This window comes from Acartia tonsa, chromosome 7 (genome assembly GCF_053477335.1).
Source record: "Acartia tonsa isolate MP-2025a chromosome 7, ASM5347733v1, whole genome shotgun sequence".
In the NCBI taxonomy this organism is placed as follows: Eukaryota; Metazoa; Arthropoda; class Copepoda; order Calanoida; family Acartiidae; genus Acartia; species Acartia tonsa.
Genome location: NC_137266.1, coordinates 27,624,215 through 27,645,638, shown reverse-complemented (window position 1 = coordinate 27,645,638; position 21,424 = coordinate 27,624,215). Strand labels below are relative to the sequence as shown.

The 21,424-nt window shown below is 31.2% G+C and overlaps 1 protein-coding gene across 3 annotated transcripts; it reads right to left on the bottom strand.

Moving 5' to 3' along the window:
- Positions 1–613: 613 nt before the first annotated feature.
- LOC145325216 (uncharacterized) lies at positions 614–19,547 on the bottom strand. 3 transcript variants are annotated; one of them, XM_080168108.1, is made up of 14 exons: positions 19,194–19,547; positions 10,135–10,259; positions 9,348–9,411; positions 8,921–9,037; positions 8,205–8,516; positions 7,958–8,077; positions 7,310–7,440; positions 6,848–6,949; positions 6,219–6,424; positions 4,809–4,896; positions 4,178–4,555; positions 3,765–3,885; positions 3,360–3,448; positions 614–2,852 (listed from the first exon to the last, which is right to left on the bottom strand). In XM_080168108.1, exons 1-14 carry the CDS (start codon positions 19,195–19,197, stop codon positions 2,571–2,573), a joined length of 2,139 nt encoding a protein of 712 aa, XP_080024234.1. In that variant the 5' UTR covers positions 19,198–19,547; the 3' UTR covers positions 614–2,570. The 3 variants fall into 3 exon arrangements, with proteins under 3 accessions (XP_080024234.1, XP_080024235.1, XP_080024236.1); XM_080168109.1 differs by having other exon boundaries at positions 7,310–7,437; positions 19,194–19,486; XM_080168110.1 differs by having other exon boundaries at positions 8,921–9,031; positions 19,194–19,486.
- Between the last annotated feature and the right edge of the window lie 1,877 nt (positions 19,548–21,424).

Genomic DNA, 21,424 nt, shown 5'->3' with positions numbered 1-21,424 from the left:
AAGAATCAAACATTTAAAGATAACCATGGCAATCAGAAAATTTAACTGTTTATTTTCCATTTTCTTATCCGCATACTAGTGTCAAATCTATATCTATGAGTTTGTGTCCGTCTGTCTGTCCATCTTTAATACTAGGCTGGGCAGATATTTATCAAAAGTGCAGATAATTTACTTTTCTTTGTTTCTACTCCCACTTACGTATATTTTCCCTATATAAAGCTTATTATTGCAGACAGCTTTGCTTGCTACTATTGAACTTTCCAAAATGATACTGTTCGTTTACCCGTGGTTAAAACGCTTTCTCCTCTCGGTTATTACGTTCAAGGATTAAGGGAAATCCAATTTCATGTTTAAAATAGACGTACATACTTACTATAGAGATGCTACGCTATTGGGATTATTCTGTATTGTTATGTGAATCAAACTGTTCGGTAATATTTTTGAAAGTACCTTGTCATGCTTAGGAATCCCCACTTATCCCCTTAGGGGGGGGGGGGGACGGGGTGGTAAAGTATTGCTTAGGTTTATATTAATTTAAGCTCGGTTAGGTTAATGGACATACGTACGGACAAACCCGAATTGTAGCTTCGCTATATAAAAAAAAATATTTACATCTTTTATGAATAATTTATTGGTATAAATTTGAAATAATATCTTATGCTAGTTTTTATATCAAATTAATAAAGCATAATAAAAATCATAAAAATAATATTAATGATAATCTATAACAAAAATTGCATAGTTTTAGTAAATTGAATATTTTATAACAGAGAGTTCAAAATAAAATAAGGTTTTTCCCTAAATTAAGATTTAAGTCAGAAATACGAAGATTTTGTTATTTAAGACATTTTGACTTTACTATAGCATTTAGAACACTGAAAGACTAATTTTATTAACTTGCTAGTACTTTCTTAAACATCAAAATCTTGTAAAAAAATAATATATTGTCAAGATACTTTTTTGTCATTTGAAATATTACTTAATTACTTTTCTAGTATGGCTTCGAGACCGATTAATATCCGCTGGATTATAACCGGTTCACAACCATACAGAATAATCATGTAAGCATCGTATTACAGACAATTTTCCACGAAAATTAAACTAGCTTTAATCTTATACTTTTTTAATTTTAATTTTCGCGTGAAGCTGTCTTTAATACGACGAGATAAATAATTATTACATTTTTTCAGTTCTGTATTGATTAATCTAAACAGTGTCAAAGATAATTAATCTAAAAATTAATGATATTATTTTTAGAATTGACATCACTGCTCATGGGCAGAGCCAGAATATCATACATTAGGGGAGCTTAAGAGGATATTATAGACCTTGCTCATAGGTCTCTGATATGATAATACAATATTTTTTACCGTGTAGTTTTATTTTTAAAAAAAACTGTTGTTAGTATAATTTAGCTAAAGATTGATATGGATTTAATTTTAATGGGTCTTATGATGTTTAACTTTATTATTTGATGGTAGCTTTTGTATATATTTAATTATCATTTTAAGTCTTGATTTTTTGCAAAAAGTAGTTTTTTAAAAAAAGAATTTTTTTAAAATCATTTCAAAAGAAATATCTAATAGTACATTAAATTAAAAATAAGGATTAAATCTAACATTGAAAGTTAAAAAAAGTATACAAATTTAATAAAGCTTAAAGTTAGTATAACTTTTATCTAAAATAAAGAATTACACAAAATGGAATGAAAATTCCAAGAAAGAATTTACTTTTTACTATTTGTTTGAAACAATTATTTTAAATTGCCTTTAATTATTACAATTATTATCTATGCATTCCTAAAATTGACATTTTTTTGATAAAAGTTAATCTGAGATTCAATATTGATTAGTGAAATTACATGAAATACTTTTTATGTTTATCGCAGGTTCAAACCAACCCGAGAGGGGAGGGGGGGATCTTTTCTATTTTTCAAAAATGGAAGTTTCTGTATAATAAAAAGTTGTCTCAAATATAGGTATTATGTGATTTCACTTTCAACTATTTTTTATGAGAATAACCATTGCATATTTCAACAATAAAGTCATGGAAGTTTTTAGGATTTTGATATTGAAAAGGGTGACTCGTTTATTCTGGTTTGTTTCTTGAAAGGATCTTCAACAATTTGTTCAAAATTAATAGGCATAAAATATCGAACTTAATTTTTTTTCTTTATTTTTTTTTTTAAATTCATTAAAATAGACCAAATTATAGAGTCCCCCTTTTAATAATTGCTAGTTTCATATTTTGGTAGTTAAAACAAATAATGGTACCGACAGTCAAAGATTTATTAAAATATTCAATAAAAAAAGGATTACAGGCGTCCAATGGTGGAGGTAAAGGGGTGTTTTTTTACTCTCCCAAAACTTTAAAACTCCTTATTTAACCTGCCCAAGATATTTTTTTTTTAAATCTGAAATTAGTAGATTTTCTTTTGATACTAAATCTTTGTCTGTCCTATTATATTGTTTTATTTTCTTCATAATGTTTCATTTTTTTCTTGTGGTTTTTTTTTAACTAGCCACCCAGGGTTGATAAAATTGTCTGCCATGTATTGCAGTATTTATGCGCTACTCCGTTTTCACCTTTTTCTGACAATAGTACTGAACATGGGCAGAGTGGGCAGCCGGCTGCGAGAACCGAATGCCGCAAAACTCGCAGTGGTAACCGGGATTTTTTGGGGCTGTGGCAGCAGCGGCGGTTGGCGGTTGTTGTGCTACCGCTGAACTGCTGCCGCCGCCGCCGGTTGGAGATTTGTCACCCTTGTTGCTGATGTTGTTGTTATGATGGGAGTGGGAGGGATGGTGGTGGTTTGACTTTATATCCTCCCCTTTCGACGAGATGCCCTCCTCCTAAATTAAACGAGATTAGTTTACATAAGAACGTATACACAAAATAAATTGAATAATATATTCCCGAAATATCGACGGGAAAAAGGTTGAAAGACAATTGATTTCAAAATGATTCCTTCTTTACTGTGTTTAAAGATAACCTTTTTTTATACATACAAGATACAAAAATGTAATAAATACTTCGTGATTGACAGAGACCCAAAAATCAGATTTATAGAGGAGATGTGCAACTTACAAGGAAAAATATGTCAAATCAAAGCAAGCAGAGCTCAATAATGGATTTAGAATATACGTGGACATTAAGACAGGGGTAAAATTGTCATTAATTTAGGTTGCTAAAAAGGAACACATTTATTGGTCAGTTCGTTCATCAAGTAGGAAGACAGAGGATGAGGAGTATTGTTATTTTAGCCAGCTGCTAGTATCACTTTATTACTGAACTTGAAAATCTGGTGTAACATCCGAGTAATAATAAATCCATTGCCTCAATTAAAATAAAATAAAAACCTGTTTGACTAAATCATTGGGTTTGATTCTTTTCTCTGGGATTTCGCCGTTTTCTAGTTCTTCCTCGCTTTTTCGTTTCTTTACATGTTCTAAATATTTATTCATTATACTAGAGTTAAAGTAAAAGAATAAAGATTTTGTATTGGGTCTTTGAAATAAGCTAATGGCGTCGAAAATATAAACACAGCAGAGTCCTTACAAAAGAAGTGTTTAATTTGTGTTTAAGAGTTGTGCCTGTTTTGGAGGCTAAAGGACCAAAGTAATCCTAATTAAATCTTCGTGTAATTCAAATAAATTTATTTTTGAAGATTTTAGGTTTTTATAAAGTTTAGGTCCTATTACATAAAGTTTGAATGACTAAAAAACAAGCAAAGCTACTCTAAAACATATAAAAAGCGTCTTTACCTACAACGTGCGAATAGATATGATCTATAAGCTTCTCTTTTGACTCCTTGATTCCACAGAATCTACAGAAAACTTCGTCGCTAATGCTCTCCTCCTTCTTGAGCACTCCTTCACCACGCTCCTGGAAAATATTTGTTCTTGTTAACAATTAATTTTAATAATTACTCTATTATGTTATATTTAACTACTAGCAGCTCCGCCCCTAGAGGCATCTAATGATACTTGAAGAGTTGGGGGTGGATTTCACCACCGTCCAATTTTTTCTTTTAGATTTATCATGAAAATTAAAAAAATAGTTTTTTGGAGGGGGGTGGGGGATTTTATTTTTTAATGGACTGACTAAAAAAATTTTGCTGAATATGTCATAATATGTTAAATATTGATTTACCAGAGTAAACTTTAATTTAACGCACCTTGTCACCATCGGATTTCTCCGCCAAAGACGGGCCAGCAGAATTAGCGGAAGACCGCGAGGACAACATCGCTAAAATCTCCGACAATCCCGGCATACCCGCCGCCGCACCCAGACCCGGCGGCAGCGATGCGGTTGGAAGACCAGCAGCTAGCAGCGCGGCAGCTGCCGTAGCGGCCGCAGTGTTATACGGCGGTGAATTTGCGGAAGATGTTGGACTAGAGCTTGACGCGCGCGGGCTGGTTAACATGGAAGACGCGGATGGCGCGGGTTGTGCCGCCAAAGTTGGCGGCTGGGATGCAGACTTGATGAGGGCCTCCAGGAATTTCATTTCTTCTGTTTTCTTGTTCATGCCGGCACAGTAGCGGGACTGATGTGCCTTTATATAAAAATTTACAAATTATAAGATTTAGTACTTCGGGAGATATTATCAATAAATCTCAAGATAAACATGTTCAAAAGGTGTATTTTTTAATATCAAACAATTAGTTTGTATACTTTTAAAATCCTTTAATAAACAAGAAAGTTAAAGCCTGCAGGGCTCTTCTAACCCACATTAACCTATACTAACTCAAGTTAATTTATGGTTCTACGGTATATTGGGGGTTAAATAGGAAAAATTTACTAATTACCTGTAGATTGCTAATTGACTTGAAACAAATTCCACACCCGTTGCAGGCAAATGACATGGCCTGCTGCTGCAGAGGAGGGACAGGTAACCTGAAAATAAATAGGAAACTCAGACAGAACTTTTATTTAAAAAAATACTTTTTTTCTTTCTCAATAATCTGCCTATAATCATGATTGATGCAAAATTCTTCATAACCTTAATGTTATAATAATTGTTGTCAACAAAGAAAAATGTGATAATCAAAGGCAACAGTTATTATACACTTAGAGAAAGGTTAAAGGAAAATTAGATAATTTTAATTAAAACATACCAACAATTTAAAACATTTAAAGTAAAAAATTACTTGTTTTATAAATTTAATTTGAATACTATCAAATGCTTTTCTCAAATCAGAAAAAAATGTTTAATATCTATCAAGTAAAAGATATAAAACATGAAAATTGCATATTTTATATAATAAAAAAACTATAAAATATTTATCTAAATGGATAAATATATATTTTGCAGAATAAAAAACATTCTTTTCAATAAAGAGATATAACACCCGAAGGGTAGAGAATTATTTTACAAAAAAAATATCTTTTAAAGATTAGTTTTTTAAAAAACCTATCCCATCAAATTAAAAATAGCACAATGTACCTATCACTTTGTTATTGATGTGCTTTTTATGCTTATTGTTATACTTGTAAAAAGTTTTTACTTTGATTTTAAGATAAAAACATTAGTTCAACTTTACTGTGAATAACTTTTTGGAGTAATGTTCCATGTACAATAAACACGGCTGCATACATCATAAGAAAATGTCAGAGATGTTAGGGATATTTGAACTGAACAAAAAAAATATGTTTTTCTGTTAATAACTAATGTCAGAATTATTAAACACAACTTATCTAAAGGTATCTTTCAGAACAAGATCAATTAAGTCCGCGAGTAAAGCAGTAAATGCAAGAAAGCAATTTGTTGCATGGATCATGAAATTATTATGCTTTAAGAACTTTAGATGTATGATAGCTGACAAACTAAAAATATAACAAATGATTTTCAAGGTTCCACAACCCCTTCATCCCCCACAAGAAAGTGTATATACATGGTAATAGATAAAAAGGGTATTTAGTAGCTTGCAGGCATTGTAAAAGAAGCATTAATACAGGCATAAACACACTTAATCACATCCATAAACACACGGGATCTTAAGGGATAAGACACGATTTATATCCTAAGTATTACTTCTAGTTTATACCAACCAATCAAGAGAAGGCATTTTTAAAACTTTAGCTAATAACTGTGCAGGACAATGAGTTGTGTATGCTTTTGACCAAGGCAATTCCTCTATACTTTATTTATGACGCGCCACAGACATTCGAAACTATCACCTTCCCGACAACGAGCAGAAGGGCATATTCTAAGTTACCTAGGATTCGCCATGAGAAGAGGTCTAGGAGGCAAACATTTAAGACTAGCAAGCAAAGCCTCTTGCTGTTTCATTACAAGCTCGCGTACATCACCAGCCGCTTTCGACGGCTCGCCAGCAGCTTCCGACAGCTGTTGGTGGCTGCCGCTGCTACTAGAAGAAGCATTGCTGTTGCTCCCACTTTGAGGACTTTTACTCTTTGGTACCTTAAATAAAATAAAAAATTATTATTATCATTTTTCAAATCTTTTGCAATTACTCCTATAATGCAATAAAGTGTATTAGTCAATATTATTAGTAAAAATAAAGATATATCTTAAATGTTCATAAAAATGACATTTATGACCATAAGTTCAATAGCAATAATAAGTTAACAACTAACACTATATGTACAGTACCCTAATTGAACAAAAGTGATATCGATAGATTATTACTTGGATATTGCAACAGATTTTGATGAACTCCAATAAAGATACCCTCCAAAAACCCTCTTTACCCAATCCTCTCCCCTCCTACTGGATAAACAAACTGACCAATAAATGATGTCCATATTAGCAAGCTAAATAAACAACAAATTTTCTCCTGTCAATATATATTATTCATTGTGCTAGTATAAACAAAGGGTTTACCTGTACATTAAATTTAGAAGAGGAATTAGGGGGCGGAGACACCCCTTCACTTTCACCTCCCCTTCCTCCCTTACTGCCACTACAGTAGTATTTCTTATGGGCCTGTTTACAAAATATCTTTATAAGTATTCATTCAAACTTATTTTACAAATTTTCAAAAAATATAAACTAATGAATAACAAATATTAATGACATTGATAAAATGTCGTAATTTAAACATAATTAACTTCATGAAATAAAACACAATTTTAACTAAATATTGATTAATTTTGACTGAGAGAAAACAATGAAGCACAATAGGTTTTTTTTAGAACAAATAAAGGAAAATAATGAAATATAAATCAATCTTTTGTTTGTTTGAATTTATAAATATTGTATGAAAGATTAATTTATTGTCCATTGTCCAATCCCACTCTCCCTGACTCATATTTATTATCATAGAATACTTAAAAGACATTTTGCCTGGTAGTTTGAAAATTTTGAAAAGTTGATGTTGCACTCGTTGCAGCGGTTGCTGTTGTTGACCAGGGGTGGTGGGGGCGCCAGGGATGTGCCTGAGGGGTGACTTGACAGGGAGGGACCAGCTACCTCTTCTAGAAAAAAAAAATATTGCACATACTAACCCTTAAATCTTAAAAATAAATTTTTTTTCTACAAGAGGCAACATCGATAATAAATTCTACTCTAATCTGACGATTCTTTCATCTCCAATGTCTTTTAGTTCCTTATTATTGTGGATGATATATAAATAAAAAGACATACATAAGAATTCTACAAAAAAAATGATGTTTCTGTTTAATAAAATAGAGAAAATATAGAAATGAAGAAGATTAATTTTCATTATAACTTATGCCTATTTAAAATATTTTCTCCTCATTCGTCTAAAGACATACAATCCCCAAAGAATTTCTGTATAATATGTTCTGATACCTACAGCTTGCTATTAAGACATCCCAAATTAAGACAAAAAGACAAACTTTTGGGAGACCAATGTTTTAAAGTTCTTTGGGGTCATACAAAAGACGATAAATTATGTGGATTGGAGGAAAAGGTAAAAACTATATACCTTTATGTAGAAATATTTTAAATTACTATTTCACCGCGTCCTACCTTTGATATTATCATGCGCATTTTCTGAAGGTTCTGGAGATTTGTTTGTCAGATCCAGGGGATCATGAACTGATCTGGACCTTTCTGGAACACCAATATCATCCACAGGGCTACGCTTACCTTAACATTAAAAAGTATATTGAATGAATATATTTTGATTTTACTAGATTGATGTTTGAAGATTTATAGTTATTAAAAAGTAATTTTTGCAATTAGCAGTTCTATTAAAAGTTTTTAAAAAGCTAACCTCCGTGGTGTGGCCAATGTTGGCGGCCGCTAGATGACAGCGGCGGACTAACAGCCGGCTCAGGATTGCCGCCAGCAGCCCCCATCAGTAGATGCGGTGAGGCAGCAGCCGCATTCCCAGTCGGCACCAGCATACGATACCGCACTCCCTCCCCGCCCTCCTCGCGGCCCAGAGGGTATAGATACACCATTTGAAGGGCCAGGGGCACTATGGGGACACCAGGGGGATGGTGGGGCACTGTAACCTCCCCGAAAGGAAACATGTTCCATTTTCTGGTCACGTCGTCGATTCCAGGTATGCCAGGGCTCATTGCTAAAATATAAAAGAAATAATTGAAATTTTGTCATTTAAAGAAAATTAATATTTTCATAAACCTTTTTTTTATTGAAAGCTATGATTTCCTTTTGTTATTATTTTCATTATTTTCTTAAAGAAATCAATGTTTTTTCTCTTAGAAGTTTTAAAAATGTCAAACTGAAAGTAAAGGTACCTAATAGATATAGTATGACTTGGATGTCACCAGACTATCATAAAATGATGCTCGCTGGCTAGAATGACGATATCCCTACCCACCCAACCCCCTTTTACCCATCCCCCCCTCCAACTGGATTAACAAACCGTCAAATAAATGAGTTACATATCAGCAACTTAAATTGACAATAATTATTTCTCCTGTCAATATATCCACGTATATCCTATATCCCTTATTTATCTACCTGAGTCTTGTCCAGTATCAAGATCACTGTCTTCAGTAGTGTTCAGTTGAAGCTCCATGTTATTCTGGTCAATATTATCATTAGGTTCTTCTTTCACTGTCTCATTCTCACCTGAAACTATTATTATAACATTCGTTGACTTATCAAAAAGTTTAGTTTTATCATTGAGATCTTATTTTAATGTTTATGATTATCTGCATTATCAATATTTTCATTTTTATCATTAGGATCTTCTTTTAATATCTCATTCTTAGCTGTAACTATGAATAAATCATGTGCTGATTTAAATATCTTTTTAAGGATCAAAGAATTAAATTAATGTATAAAATTAAATACATTCCAGTTTAGGCTAATATATGGATAGTAAGATAGCGAAAAAAGGGTGGATAAAAGTCATTGTGTCCAACTGAAAACCTTTTGACTATACCTGAAGAAGAATGGCCAGGACTTGTTAAAGATTTAGGTTTTCTCTGTTTTCTTCGGGATAAATCCTAAAATAATAAAAAAATGTTGACCTTCCAAAAAGAGATAAAAACTGTCTTAGAACCCATTTCCATATTACCATTGAATAAGAGCGCAATAGGTCCAGTGGTTACATGATTATGATGGAAAAACAGACAGACTAGTTCTGTCAGATCTCATTCTTATTAAAATGCTTTTGATTATGTTTAGAGGCTTGTCTAATAATAATAAAGAATTTTATTGTCTGAAAAATAGAGACATCTATGGATACAACTGTTTTAAAAGTGTCCTTGATGGTAAACTTTTCATATGGAAATGACATCTGACGGTCAGATGTTAGAACTATTATTAGTGCTAACTTTTCCATACAATAAGAGATCTCTATGAGTCTAAGCTAAACTATATTGGTTCTTATTTTCTAGCGGCTACGACCCTAGAGGCCTCTAAGGTCACTTTAGGAGAGTAGAATTTTATAACCCAATTTAATATTTTAGATTTTAAAAAAAAGTAATAATAAATTTTGGGGGAGGAATTTTTTTTTTTTGGGGGGGGGGATTTTTTTTCTAGGGGCGATTTCTCTTATAAGGGTTGTGGTACCCTCCCCCAAAATAGTAATAAACCTTCCCGGGACCTATGAGAAGCTACCCTGTTGAGGAGAATCGGATCGGTTCAGTGGTTAGCGAGATCCTTCGGTACAACACACACAAACAAACAGACAAACAGATATCCTGCTACTTTAGTATAAGGATTACCTGGGATAAAAGAGGCGGAGATTTATTGTTGGCTTTGCCATAAGGTGGTGACATCTGACGGTCAGACGTGGGAACTATTATGTCCGGAGTCACGGTTAGGTTCACTGAGGTCATCATGGAAGTAGCTGAAAAAAAGAAACCATTAATGATTTAAAAAATTATAATATTGAAATCATTTGTGGAAGAGATTGGACACAGCTAGTTTATACAACCCAATGAAAATACGAAAGATACAAAGTTATTGGCTACAAATAAGAGAACTTGTTATAAAACTTTATGGGGACAGTATAATTTACAGTCAAATGTCTCCTCCCTCATTTGATGTTAATATAAACTAGCAATGTAAACAGTTCAATCATTGATAGGCCTAACTTAACCTAACCTAAAATAAGTTTTTTTTCATAGGGTTTGTTTATGGTCAGCTTATTTTGAGTTATATAATAAATAAACAATGAAATAAATAAAATATGTTAATAGATTTACTTTATCTGATGGATTTAAAAACTAGCCATTTGCGCAATATAATATATCAGACATAAATTTCACATATCATATTTTTAAATCTAAATTATATTGACGACTTTTTAGTTCAGATAAATATCTTATTCTTACAACTAGTTTTTATTTTTAGCTCTGTGATTATTTAAATGATAGTTTTAGTAAATAAAAAATATTTTATCCCACGAAATTTCTTAGCCTAGCCTAGGAGTTAACCTTACATATTCCTTTTTTTTGAGTAAGGCTTACAAAATGATTGGTAAAATAGTTAAAGCCTAGAAAATTTTATAGGATTGGGCAAAAATGTAAGAAACCTTTACTTTGATTTAACAAGGATAATAATTTTCAAAATAACGTAGCCGAACGTACTTAATTAAACAGTAGATGCGCTATTTAAATTTCAGATAAGTACAGTAAAATACATTTAAAGATATATATTTTCAATATGAGTAATTAAAATGATAAATACTTTTATCTAAGGTCTGTAACAAACTATTGGTATGGGGCAAATATATTAAGAAAACAATTATTGATTAGAATGTTAATGTTATTTATGTTTAAAATTTTTTTGTACTAGCGGTTACGCCAAAAAAGTCTCTAGTGGCACTTAGAGGAGGGAGGGGGGTGGTGGATTCGACCCAACTCAACCCCACTTACAATTTTAGTTTTAAAAAGGAAAAGTAAATTGAATTTTTGAGGTTACATTTATAGTAGTGATTTCTCTTGGGATGGTTTAGACACCCTCGCTCAAATTAAAAAAAACCTTTCTAGGACCTATGTGAAGCGTCACTGTGAAATAGAACCATAACGGTCCATGCAGCGGGTAGATAGATCCTTCGGTACAAACACCGAGACATCGGGGGCGGGGCCGTTATTATTAAATTTCCATAAACAATCCTAAAATATTATCTACATTTCTTATCCCAATCCTTAAATGTATCTTTGGCCCGTAAACAAGTTTTTGTCTATTCTTAATTACTAGTGGATTAGATACCAATAGATTAAAATAAAAGAAACGCGATCATTTCCTCACATTTTCAAATCGGATACTATTACAACAGAAAAAAAACAAGTTTTGTCTATTTGTATTAATCGGCTGTTTCACACAAAGTATCTTTTTGAAATCAATCAATTGAGTAAATCCTGTTACTTTTAATCAGACTATGCTAGGTTATATTGGGATAGTGGGTAGTCCCGTATTTACAGGTTCCGCAGGGTTAGGGCCCTCCGTGGGGATTAGGAAACTGTAAAAAATAGCCACACATCATTATTTTCAAACTATTTCAAAAATAAGAAAATGGGTAATTTGTGCTTAGCAGACCCTTATTTAAGCATATTTGTTTGCAATTATATTTTTTTGCGAATATTAAACAGTATGCGCATCTGATAGGAAGCGGAAATGAATGACCAACCGATTAAAAGATAACTGGCAAAAAATTAATTCTCTGCTCTGCAAACTAAAGTTGATTTATGCACAAGGATATGGCAACGAAGATTAAATTCATCTACAACTAATGTCAAAATTCAAGATTGATTTTTCGTTCATTTTCTTCTCTCTGTTACCTATTATTATTCAGGGATAAAGAGATGAGACAATGTAGAATAAGTCGTTTAATCCATTACATTATGCAATAAATGAATGAGTATAGATGTATAAACCAGACAACTACCTGGCCATAGTGGTGGGGACCTTTTCATCTGCTAGCAAATTGCTTTCTGTTCTTTTGTAGTGCATAGGCTGTGTTTACTTTTACGACGCTATTGGTATTCAGAGATCCAATTGAGAGTCGGCACAGGGTACCCCATGGGTAAAGTAACACAAAGCTCCTGCTCCCTCTATTTTTTACTTTAATGATTATATCTGTTAAAACAGTTATTTTGAAAGGGTGGAAATGAATTTAACCGTCATTTTGTGTCATAAATAATGACATGAACATTTTATAACTGTTGAAAAGCTGCACTTTGATAATTTGAATATCTTATGCATTGTTTAAAATAGACAAACATTTTCATTCATTTGATTTCAGAGATTATGAATTATACACTCAAATATCAATTAAGGAGTGATACAAATTATCTAAATTACATTGGACTGAAAATTATAATAGTTCTATCAGGTTTATTATTTGGCTTAGAAATTTGTAATACTTGTTAATTTGAACCTATCCTCTAGAGAAAGGTGAGGGAGACAGGAAAATGGCCTAAAACCACCCCAAGATATTTATGAACCTTCTAAAAAAATACAACCCATTCGTGCCAGCAATTTTCGAGATCCTTAGCTTCAGGAAAAAAACTTTACTACTTTGTATTATAGTATTGGTTAGTTGGTTTAAAGTAACAGAATTTCAACTTTTCAACTCATAATTGTAATCCACAGAAGGGGTAATCTTGTTTATCATTATTAGGGATGTACAACAATATATTGTCCAGTGTTTAGGAGGACTAAATCAAGTCAACAACAATTAAAGAGATCTTTTTAAACAGACAGACATCCCATTTCTTTTAATATTTAATTATATTTTTGTATGCCCCCATCATCAATATATTTATGCAAATCTAAAAGTTAAAAAAAACAATTTTGATTTCCAAGTAATTTTATATTTCAGTAGAACAAGGCATATAAACAACTCATTAATCAAAACAAATATCGTCAAATCAGCGAAGCTTCTATATATTTAGTATGTTAATAATATAGCATGTTATATAAAACAAGGATGACAACATAAATATTTTTTGTATAAGTAGCGAAGCTTATAAATATAAAAGTCTTAATGTTTTTAGGCCAACGAATGAGAATAAATTCTATAAAAAAAAACTTTGAGGACAACTACAACAAACAGTCCAATGTCCTCTTGTATATTGTTTTAAATGCCATTGCCCTGTCCCTCATGGGATTGCAGATAAGCTATAGATATGGTTAAAACGCAAAAGGTTGCTTTATTGCATAAGAAAATTTAGATAAATAGGACAGGAATTATTATCTATCGCATCGTATTATAGACAGATTCGCGGAAATTCATATAAAAAATATAAGATTTAAACCAGTTTTGTTAGGCCCAAGGAGACCGAAGGCCATGGTTCACAAAATTGGTATTAATTTTATTATTTTTATTTTGATATTCATGGAAAATTGTCTGTAATAAGATGCTATGATTTTTCAGTATGGCTGAGAATCGGTTATATTCCAACGGATATTCATATTTAATCCAGCGTCGTAGCCATATTGGAAAGAAAAGGATCTACAATAATTGGGTCTTATCAGGCAAAGCTATTTTTCTTATGAGATCCGTCCGTCATTTTACACTAACAATGAACTATTCTTAAATCTATAACTGCTATGTTCTAAAATTTGATTTTTAGTATACATAGCCTTGTTTTTTTTTTATATATTCTAGTTTTAACAGGGAGGGAAGGGACATTGCTTGTAAATTTTATTTACAATATATCTTTCTCCCCAATAATTACCATCTACTAAGGGCAAGAAGAACTATATATTTTGGGGGTTACATTAATTTATTGTCCATTGTCCCATCCCTTGATCCCTGAGTTTTAATCTTTGTAGATAAGATAGTAGGCAAGCTATAAGGTATATCTCTGCCTTTTATTCTTCCAGTATTATATTGGATATTTTAGATTATTTATACAGGATAAATGGATATACATATCAGCTGGAAAATATGTTGGTATATCTATCTATAATAGAAAGTAACTTGATGTCTGACCGTCCGTCCGCCTGTCCCTTAAGATCTCGGTAACCACTTAACTGATTGGAGTCTACTCTTCAGGAAATATACTTACTGGTCCTGTAGTGGTTTTAAGCTATTTTCTTGGAGAGTGGGACACCCCTAACCCCCCAAAACATGAATACCCCCTCCCCTAACAATTATGTTTTTATATATTTTCATATTTTTTTTTTATAAATATTTATATAATATTAACAACCTTAATATTTTACAACAAAGCTATAATTCCAATTTCGATAATGTTTAATGATATAGGTGTAACATCCCAAAAAGTACTTCCCAAATTCATGTACTTCCTTATAAAACAATTTAGGCAATTTTACAACAAATAAATAAAGAATCTTTGTTTAATTATATGACAAAATGTCGGTAAGGGTTTTATTTAATGTCGGTTTTAAAGAGATTTTTTTTGTTTATTTGCCTATCCCTAAATGCCTACTTTTTTCATGAATGAAATGGGATTGGTTTATAACCATAAGCAAAACTTCTCTTCAATTTTGTTTTTCAGTTTTGTTAATGGATGTAGAATATATTATGACAAGGGAACAATCGTCAATTAAGGTTCATATTTCCCCGTCAATTATTGGTCAGTTAGATCATCCAAAAGGAGGGGAGGGAATGGTGTAAAGAGGGGTGGTCGTTATTTTAGCTCGCTACAAGTTTTATAGTTTAGTGTAAGATCCAAGTAATAATATGTCTATTATGCTAATATTAAAAGACTTCTATAAAAATACAATTAAAAAATGATATCTAATTATTTTTGATGATTTTCTTAAACTTAAACCAAGTTCTGATAATAAAATAAGTATTTTATTATTCTTTTATCTTTAATCTAGATAAAAAGGGAGATGTTTTATTAATTATTATTAAATACAACGGTTATGGACTATTTCTTTTTCTTCTTTAATTTTCTTTATTTTTTTGTGTGGGGGTCGAGATGCGATTTCCTTTGGAAGGGTGAAGAATTAGATACTGGTAACCCTCCATTTTTAATCTTCCATGGACCCATAGAAAGCTTTAATATAAACAACCAAGAAATGTCAGAGATATACGCAGACATGTAGACATCCTGTTACTTTAATATAAAGATTTAAGCATTCTTTATATCTCATGTTTGTTCTACAATTAAGTTTTCATAATCTTATTCCTATCCCTAATCTATATAGATCTAATTGAAGACTTGAATTTTAAACTTGAAAAAAAAATTGCATAACAAAAAAGGTTTTAAATAGCAATAATACGATCAAAATCGAAGATAAGTTAAAAGGTTAAAAATCGTTTTTGAAAAAAAACATAGGTAGATTGTTTTGGGTATAAATATTTTTTAAATTAGTTAAAGCTGATTGGTAATGCGAATTTTCACCAAAAATCAGATGGACAGACAGACAGACAGAAGGACAGAGAAACATTTGAATTTATAGAGTAGCTTCGCTACTAAAAATAAAACCCAAAAGAAATATTCTTCTGTTTACTTTTTGCTTCTTTGCCATAAAAGATAAACTGTATATTATATTATAGTATAGCTTCTTTGAAAGGGAAAATTTTCTTAAAAGTTAGAAAAATTAGCAAAATTTTATTATGTTTTTTGGGATAAATTTTTTTATCCTTGTAATTTATACCTTTGGTATTCTGGCCTGGCTATCTTAAGTAGCTAAAGCTATCTATATACCCAACTTGTAGTATATATCCTTGATATCATAGCCTAGTTATCTTGACTAGCTATCACTCTCTGTAATCTCTTATCTACGACATAAAATTTTTGACTAGCTATCTGTATATCCTATATACCCAACTTGTAGTATATATCCTTGATATCCTAGCCTGGCTATCTTGACTAGCTATCTCTAACTGTATATATCCTATATACCCAACTTGTAGTATATATCCTTGATATCCTAGCCTGGCTATCTTGACTAGCTATCTCTAACTGTATATATCCCATATACCCAACTTGTAGTATATATCCTTGATATCCTAGCCTGGCTATCTTGACTAGCTATCTCTCTCTGTAATCTCTTATCTACGACATAAAAATTTAATCTCATCTTCCCTCTCTCTCTATACTCCAGGTTTAGCTATCTCACAAATAAAGGGAATAATAAATTGTTTAAAAAATCGACTTTTCCTATTTTAAAAAAAGGAGTATTCATGGTTGGTTTTTAGCTATTTATTCATAGGTTTATGTATTGGGATGGTTTTAGACTATTTTTCTATCCACTTCCTTAATTTCCTTATTATGATAAACAAAATTACCACCTTTCTCTAGATTAAAATTATCAGTTTGGACACTTCTAGTTTGAAAAGACCAATTAAGATTTTAATAAAAGTACCCAAAGTTGTTAAGGCAAAGATTGGGTACTATGAGTATATGATTTACAGTCCAATATCCTCTCCCTACCTGCATATTCACAAGTTTTGTAACTCACTTCCTTCTCTCTATCTCTGTGCGTTTGAGTGTGTGTATATAAGTGCGCCAAGTGTAAAACAAATAGAAAAACAAAAAATCATAATATTATAAATTAGATTATGTTTAAATTGTAAAATATAAAGTAGTGAAGTTTTTTTCTTTCCTTTAAGTTCAAAAGATCCAATAGAGTTCTCCAATCTTACGGAAGATTCAAATTGTTTACGGTATGGTTTAAGGCTATTTTTCTACCACAACCAAACCTTTGGAATATATAATTATCAATATATTGAAAAGTTTCAATGTAATGGGACAATTTCAACATGCCCTTAATCTTTAACAGAGCTAACCGTTCCTCGGTATGCACTTTAAGACGGCAGAAAATCATCAATTTGTAGAAAAGCATTGCTTTCAAAATATTTTTGCTAAAACGAATGCATACCCAACGGGTAAAGACCTATCTAAACCTATCTAGAATCGCATCAAGAAGCCGGTTTTGGTATATTTTGATAATTAAATATCACAATTGGATTAGGCCTTGTTATATTATAAAATATGACGTGACTTTAGATTAAAAAGGGCTCTAAACCTCGCCATCAAGATTCAACATTGAAATGTCTAAACTAAAAAATTCTTCTTATTTTTTTCTTCTTTATTGTATTCCAAACTAAAGTATTTACATTGTCTCTAATGTTCTTGGGGTCTTATGGCGTTTAGTATATATAATTACTACGTCTCTAGCCTCTAGGAGAGGGTGGGGGAGGTAGGAAAACAGTCTAAAACCCTCCAAATATATTTATAAACTTTCGCTGAAAAGTACACCCAATTAGGATCAACATCTCAAGAAATCTTAAGCATAAAATCATTCCTATACATTAATCTTAAATGCATAAAAAAATACAATACATTCTGTCCCATTAATGATTAGGTACTTTTTACTGACATAAAAGTTAAGTAAAAAATATTTGTTAATGCAGGAATTTGAGGATGAGACACGGAACAATAAAATTATCTTCCCCCCAAAGTCAATACCTATAGAAAGGTGTATTATATTTTTCTTTATAAAATCGTGTCATGAAAGCACATAATTTATAAATATAGCTGAATTTTTATGAATGTTGAATAACAAGGATGACACAATACAAATAAGCAAAACAAACATAGTAGGGTCAATTTTTAAGTAACATGTATTAAAGTAAAAGAAAGGGCACGAGCTATATGTAACTCGACTAACGGAATGTGGACCCAGTTACGACTTTCAATTGGGTCATATTGGGCCAAATACACAGCCAAGTCGCTACAAAAGAGCAGAAAAGCAATTTGCTAGCAGACGAAAAAGGTCCCCAGCACTTGAGCCAACTAGTTGTCTGGGTTATACATCTATACTTATACATTTATTGAACATATAGACTGACCGACAAAAAATAATAATAAAAAAGCTAAATATAATCTAATTCAAATAGATATATCATTAGAATTATTCCTTGTTTCATAAGTCATAAAGACGAACTAACCCTAATTATAGAAATCTTCGCTTAAAATCTAATGTTGTAAGCTTTTGCCATTTAAATATATATACATATTTAATTTAATTTAATTATTTTTCCACCCCCTTCCTTAATATCTTTACTATGATAGCCGTACATGACATACAGACTGATAAATCCTAATTATAGATAGCTTTGCTGTAAAATGTAAAGCTGTGTGCTGTTATCATTTAAATATATCTAATCTGATAGATAGATCACATAGATTAAAATATCCAACTTAAATTTATACACAAATACATACAGTTTCTCATCATTTTGTTTAGGAGCGAAGCTATCCTATAAGTAGAGTGTATGTCCGTACAAACTATCTTGGTTATCGATTGGGGAGGTAGGGGGCAATGGATTTCAAATAATAATGGCACGTAAAGTTTCATTGCCATCTTATTCGTTATTTTAGAAAATTTTTGTAAAATATCATTGGTTGGTTCATTCTATCAGTGTCCAAACTTTTAAACCAATTATTTAAAATTATTTATCACTGCATAATAAAGGACACTACACTAATAAATACCAAAACTAGCATTTACTGAATATACCACAAGAGTAACAATTGTTTTTACCAACTTTTTACCAACTTTATATTGTTGCGCTTCTTATGAAAACAAATGTCCTTTTTTTATTAACATACATCTGCTTTTTCTATTTTAGCTGTATTTATCTATTTTATTATATGAAAAGTATTTTTAATATATCTGTTTTTATTTGAATAATGTTTTTATAATGGGAGGGAAAAGACAAATGTGGTTAAATTTATCTTTAACTCCCTTTAAACATATAATTTAAAGTAGGATTAATTTATATAATACAGTGATATAACAATGGCTTTGAAACATTTATTCATTATAAAAGATATTTAAATCTTACCCATTTGAAGATGTTCTTTTGAGTTTGTCACTTAAAATTCTATTTTTATCATATCACATATAAAGTGGTTTCAATGTAGAAAAAAATCATAAAAACCACTAAATTCCACTTAAATATAAAGTATATGTACTTTTAAACACATTAATATTTATTTATAGCATAAAACTTTGAAAATTATGCTTCTTTTTCGCGTTCCTTCCCCCTTGGAAAGAGCGCTTTTTATCTCTTTTTTCCAAAATATGTTTCTCCGCCCAGCTAATGCATTATACGGCTCACAATATTTCTTTTAAACTAAACCCATTTTCCGATAGTTTCAAGTAAATTGTCCGTTTGTAACTCTGTGTGTGTGTGTGTGTGTGTGAGTGTGTATTGCAGAGGCGTATTGTCCCATGCCGGCCTGTCTTGCTTGCCCGGGTTATTCGCAGAAACTAAAGTCAAAGCCGTGTTAATTTTTCTGTTTGTGAGTGTGCAAAAAATATTGCTTTGTCAAAAAGCATTAATATAGAAGTGAAATAGTTTAATGAGGAAAATATGTACTTAAAGATACACATAAAAATAAATTTTAAGGTGTATTTGTAATATTTACATGTTAATGGTATTAATATCGTTTGAAAAAAGCTTAATTCTTTAAAAATAAGTCATTAAACAAAAACAAAATAAGCTATATAAGAATATGATTAATCATATGTAATAGTTCCTTTATCAGAATTTAACCTCTTTAGTAAATTGAATTTTGATATGTAGCTCCTAAATTCAAATTTTTCAAAGAATAAGCTTTATATAACTACTAAATTTTTATATTTTCCCCACTATTCCTTATATTTTCAATAACATGAAGTAACTTTATATATAACACGGCGTTGACAGTAAATCCGTGCCGGGCCCAGCTGTGTACAGCCAATAGCAAGCCTTGTCTCTATCTCTTTCTCTGATCCAAAGATCAATCTGATAGCGTGTCCTTATCTTATCAATACATCTATTACTTAGGAGCTCCACTATATTCTGCACACCAACATAACTATACACAGCTAAACTAAATATAAAACTCTTTTAGGAGCGTAGCTGCTCTATAATCTAAATTTATGTCAGTACATAAGACTAACAATTACTATTCTAAACATACTAAAACAATTATACACAGCTAAACTATATATAAAACTCTTTTTAGGAGCGGTCTGTATGTCTGTAAATATGGCTAATAAACACTATACTTCATAAAAACACAACTATACATAGCTAAACTAAATAAAAACTCCTTTAGGGAACGCAGCTACTCTATAACTTGGTTTTTATTAGTCTGTATGTCAGTACATAAGACTAACAAATACTATTCTAAACATACTAAAACAACTATACACAGCTAAACTATATATAAAACTCTTGTAGGAGCGAAGCTGCTCTATAATTTGTATTTTGTCTGTCTGTCTTTCCATATGGCTAATAAACACTATACTGCATAAAAATACAACTATACACAGCTAAACTAAATATTAAACTCTTTTTAGGAGCGTAGCTGCTCTACAACCTGGTTTTATTAGTCTGTATGTCAGTACATAAGACTAACAATTACTATTCTAAACATGCTAAAACAACTATACACAGCTAAACTATATATAAAACTCTTTTTAGGAGCGTAGCTGCTCTACAACTTGGTTTTTATTAGTCTGTATGTCAGTACATAAGACTAACAATTACTATTCTAAACATGCTAAAACAACTATACACAGCTAAACTATATATAAAACTCTTTTTAGGAGCGGTCTGTATGTCTGTAAATATGGCTAATAAACACTATACTTCATAAAAACACAACTATACATAGCTAAACTAAATAAAAACTCCTTTAGGGAACGCAGCTACTCTATAATTTGTCTTAATACCAGTCTGTATGTCTAAACGAACGGAAAACTAACTCTATTCTGCATAATTATTAATCACACAACTATAAACAACTAAACTAAATATAAAACTCTTTTTAGGATCTTTTAATTGCAAATATTGTCCTAAGGTGGTTTTAAGCTATCTTATGGAATGGGGGATTGATTTTCTTTGCTAAAGAAGTTAGGAACATAGTACCAAAATCCTAAACTTATTTTTATTATGTATGTATTTGTAAATATGAAATTCCAAAAGATGAGTAAATATTTATTGCCTTGCATAATGCGTAGTCTTTCCGTCTTCTGTAGCTTAAATCTTCTAACTCTTTATTCCTCTTTTTCCTTTAGAATATA

Coding starts and splice junctions, on each gene's coding strand:
- LOC145325216 (XM_080168108.1), bottom strand. Junction 9,038..9,347: donor TCCTGGCCATTCTTCTTCAG/GTATAGTCAAAA, acceptor TTATAATAATAG/TTTCAGGTGAGAATGAGACA. Junction 4,556..4,808: donor AGTCAATTAGCAATCTACAG/GTAATTAGTAAA, acceptor TTTTATATAAAG/GCACATCAGTCCCGCTACTG.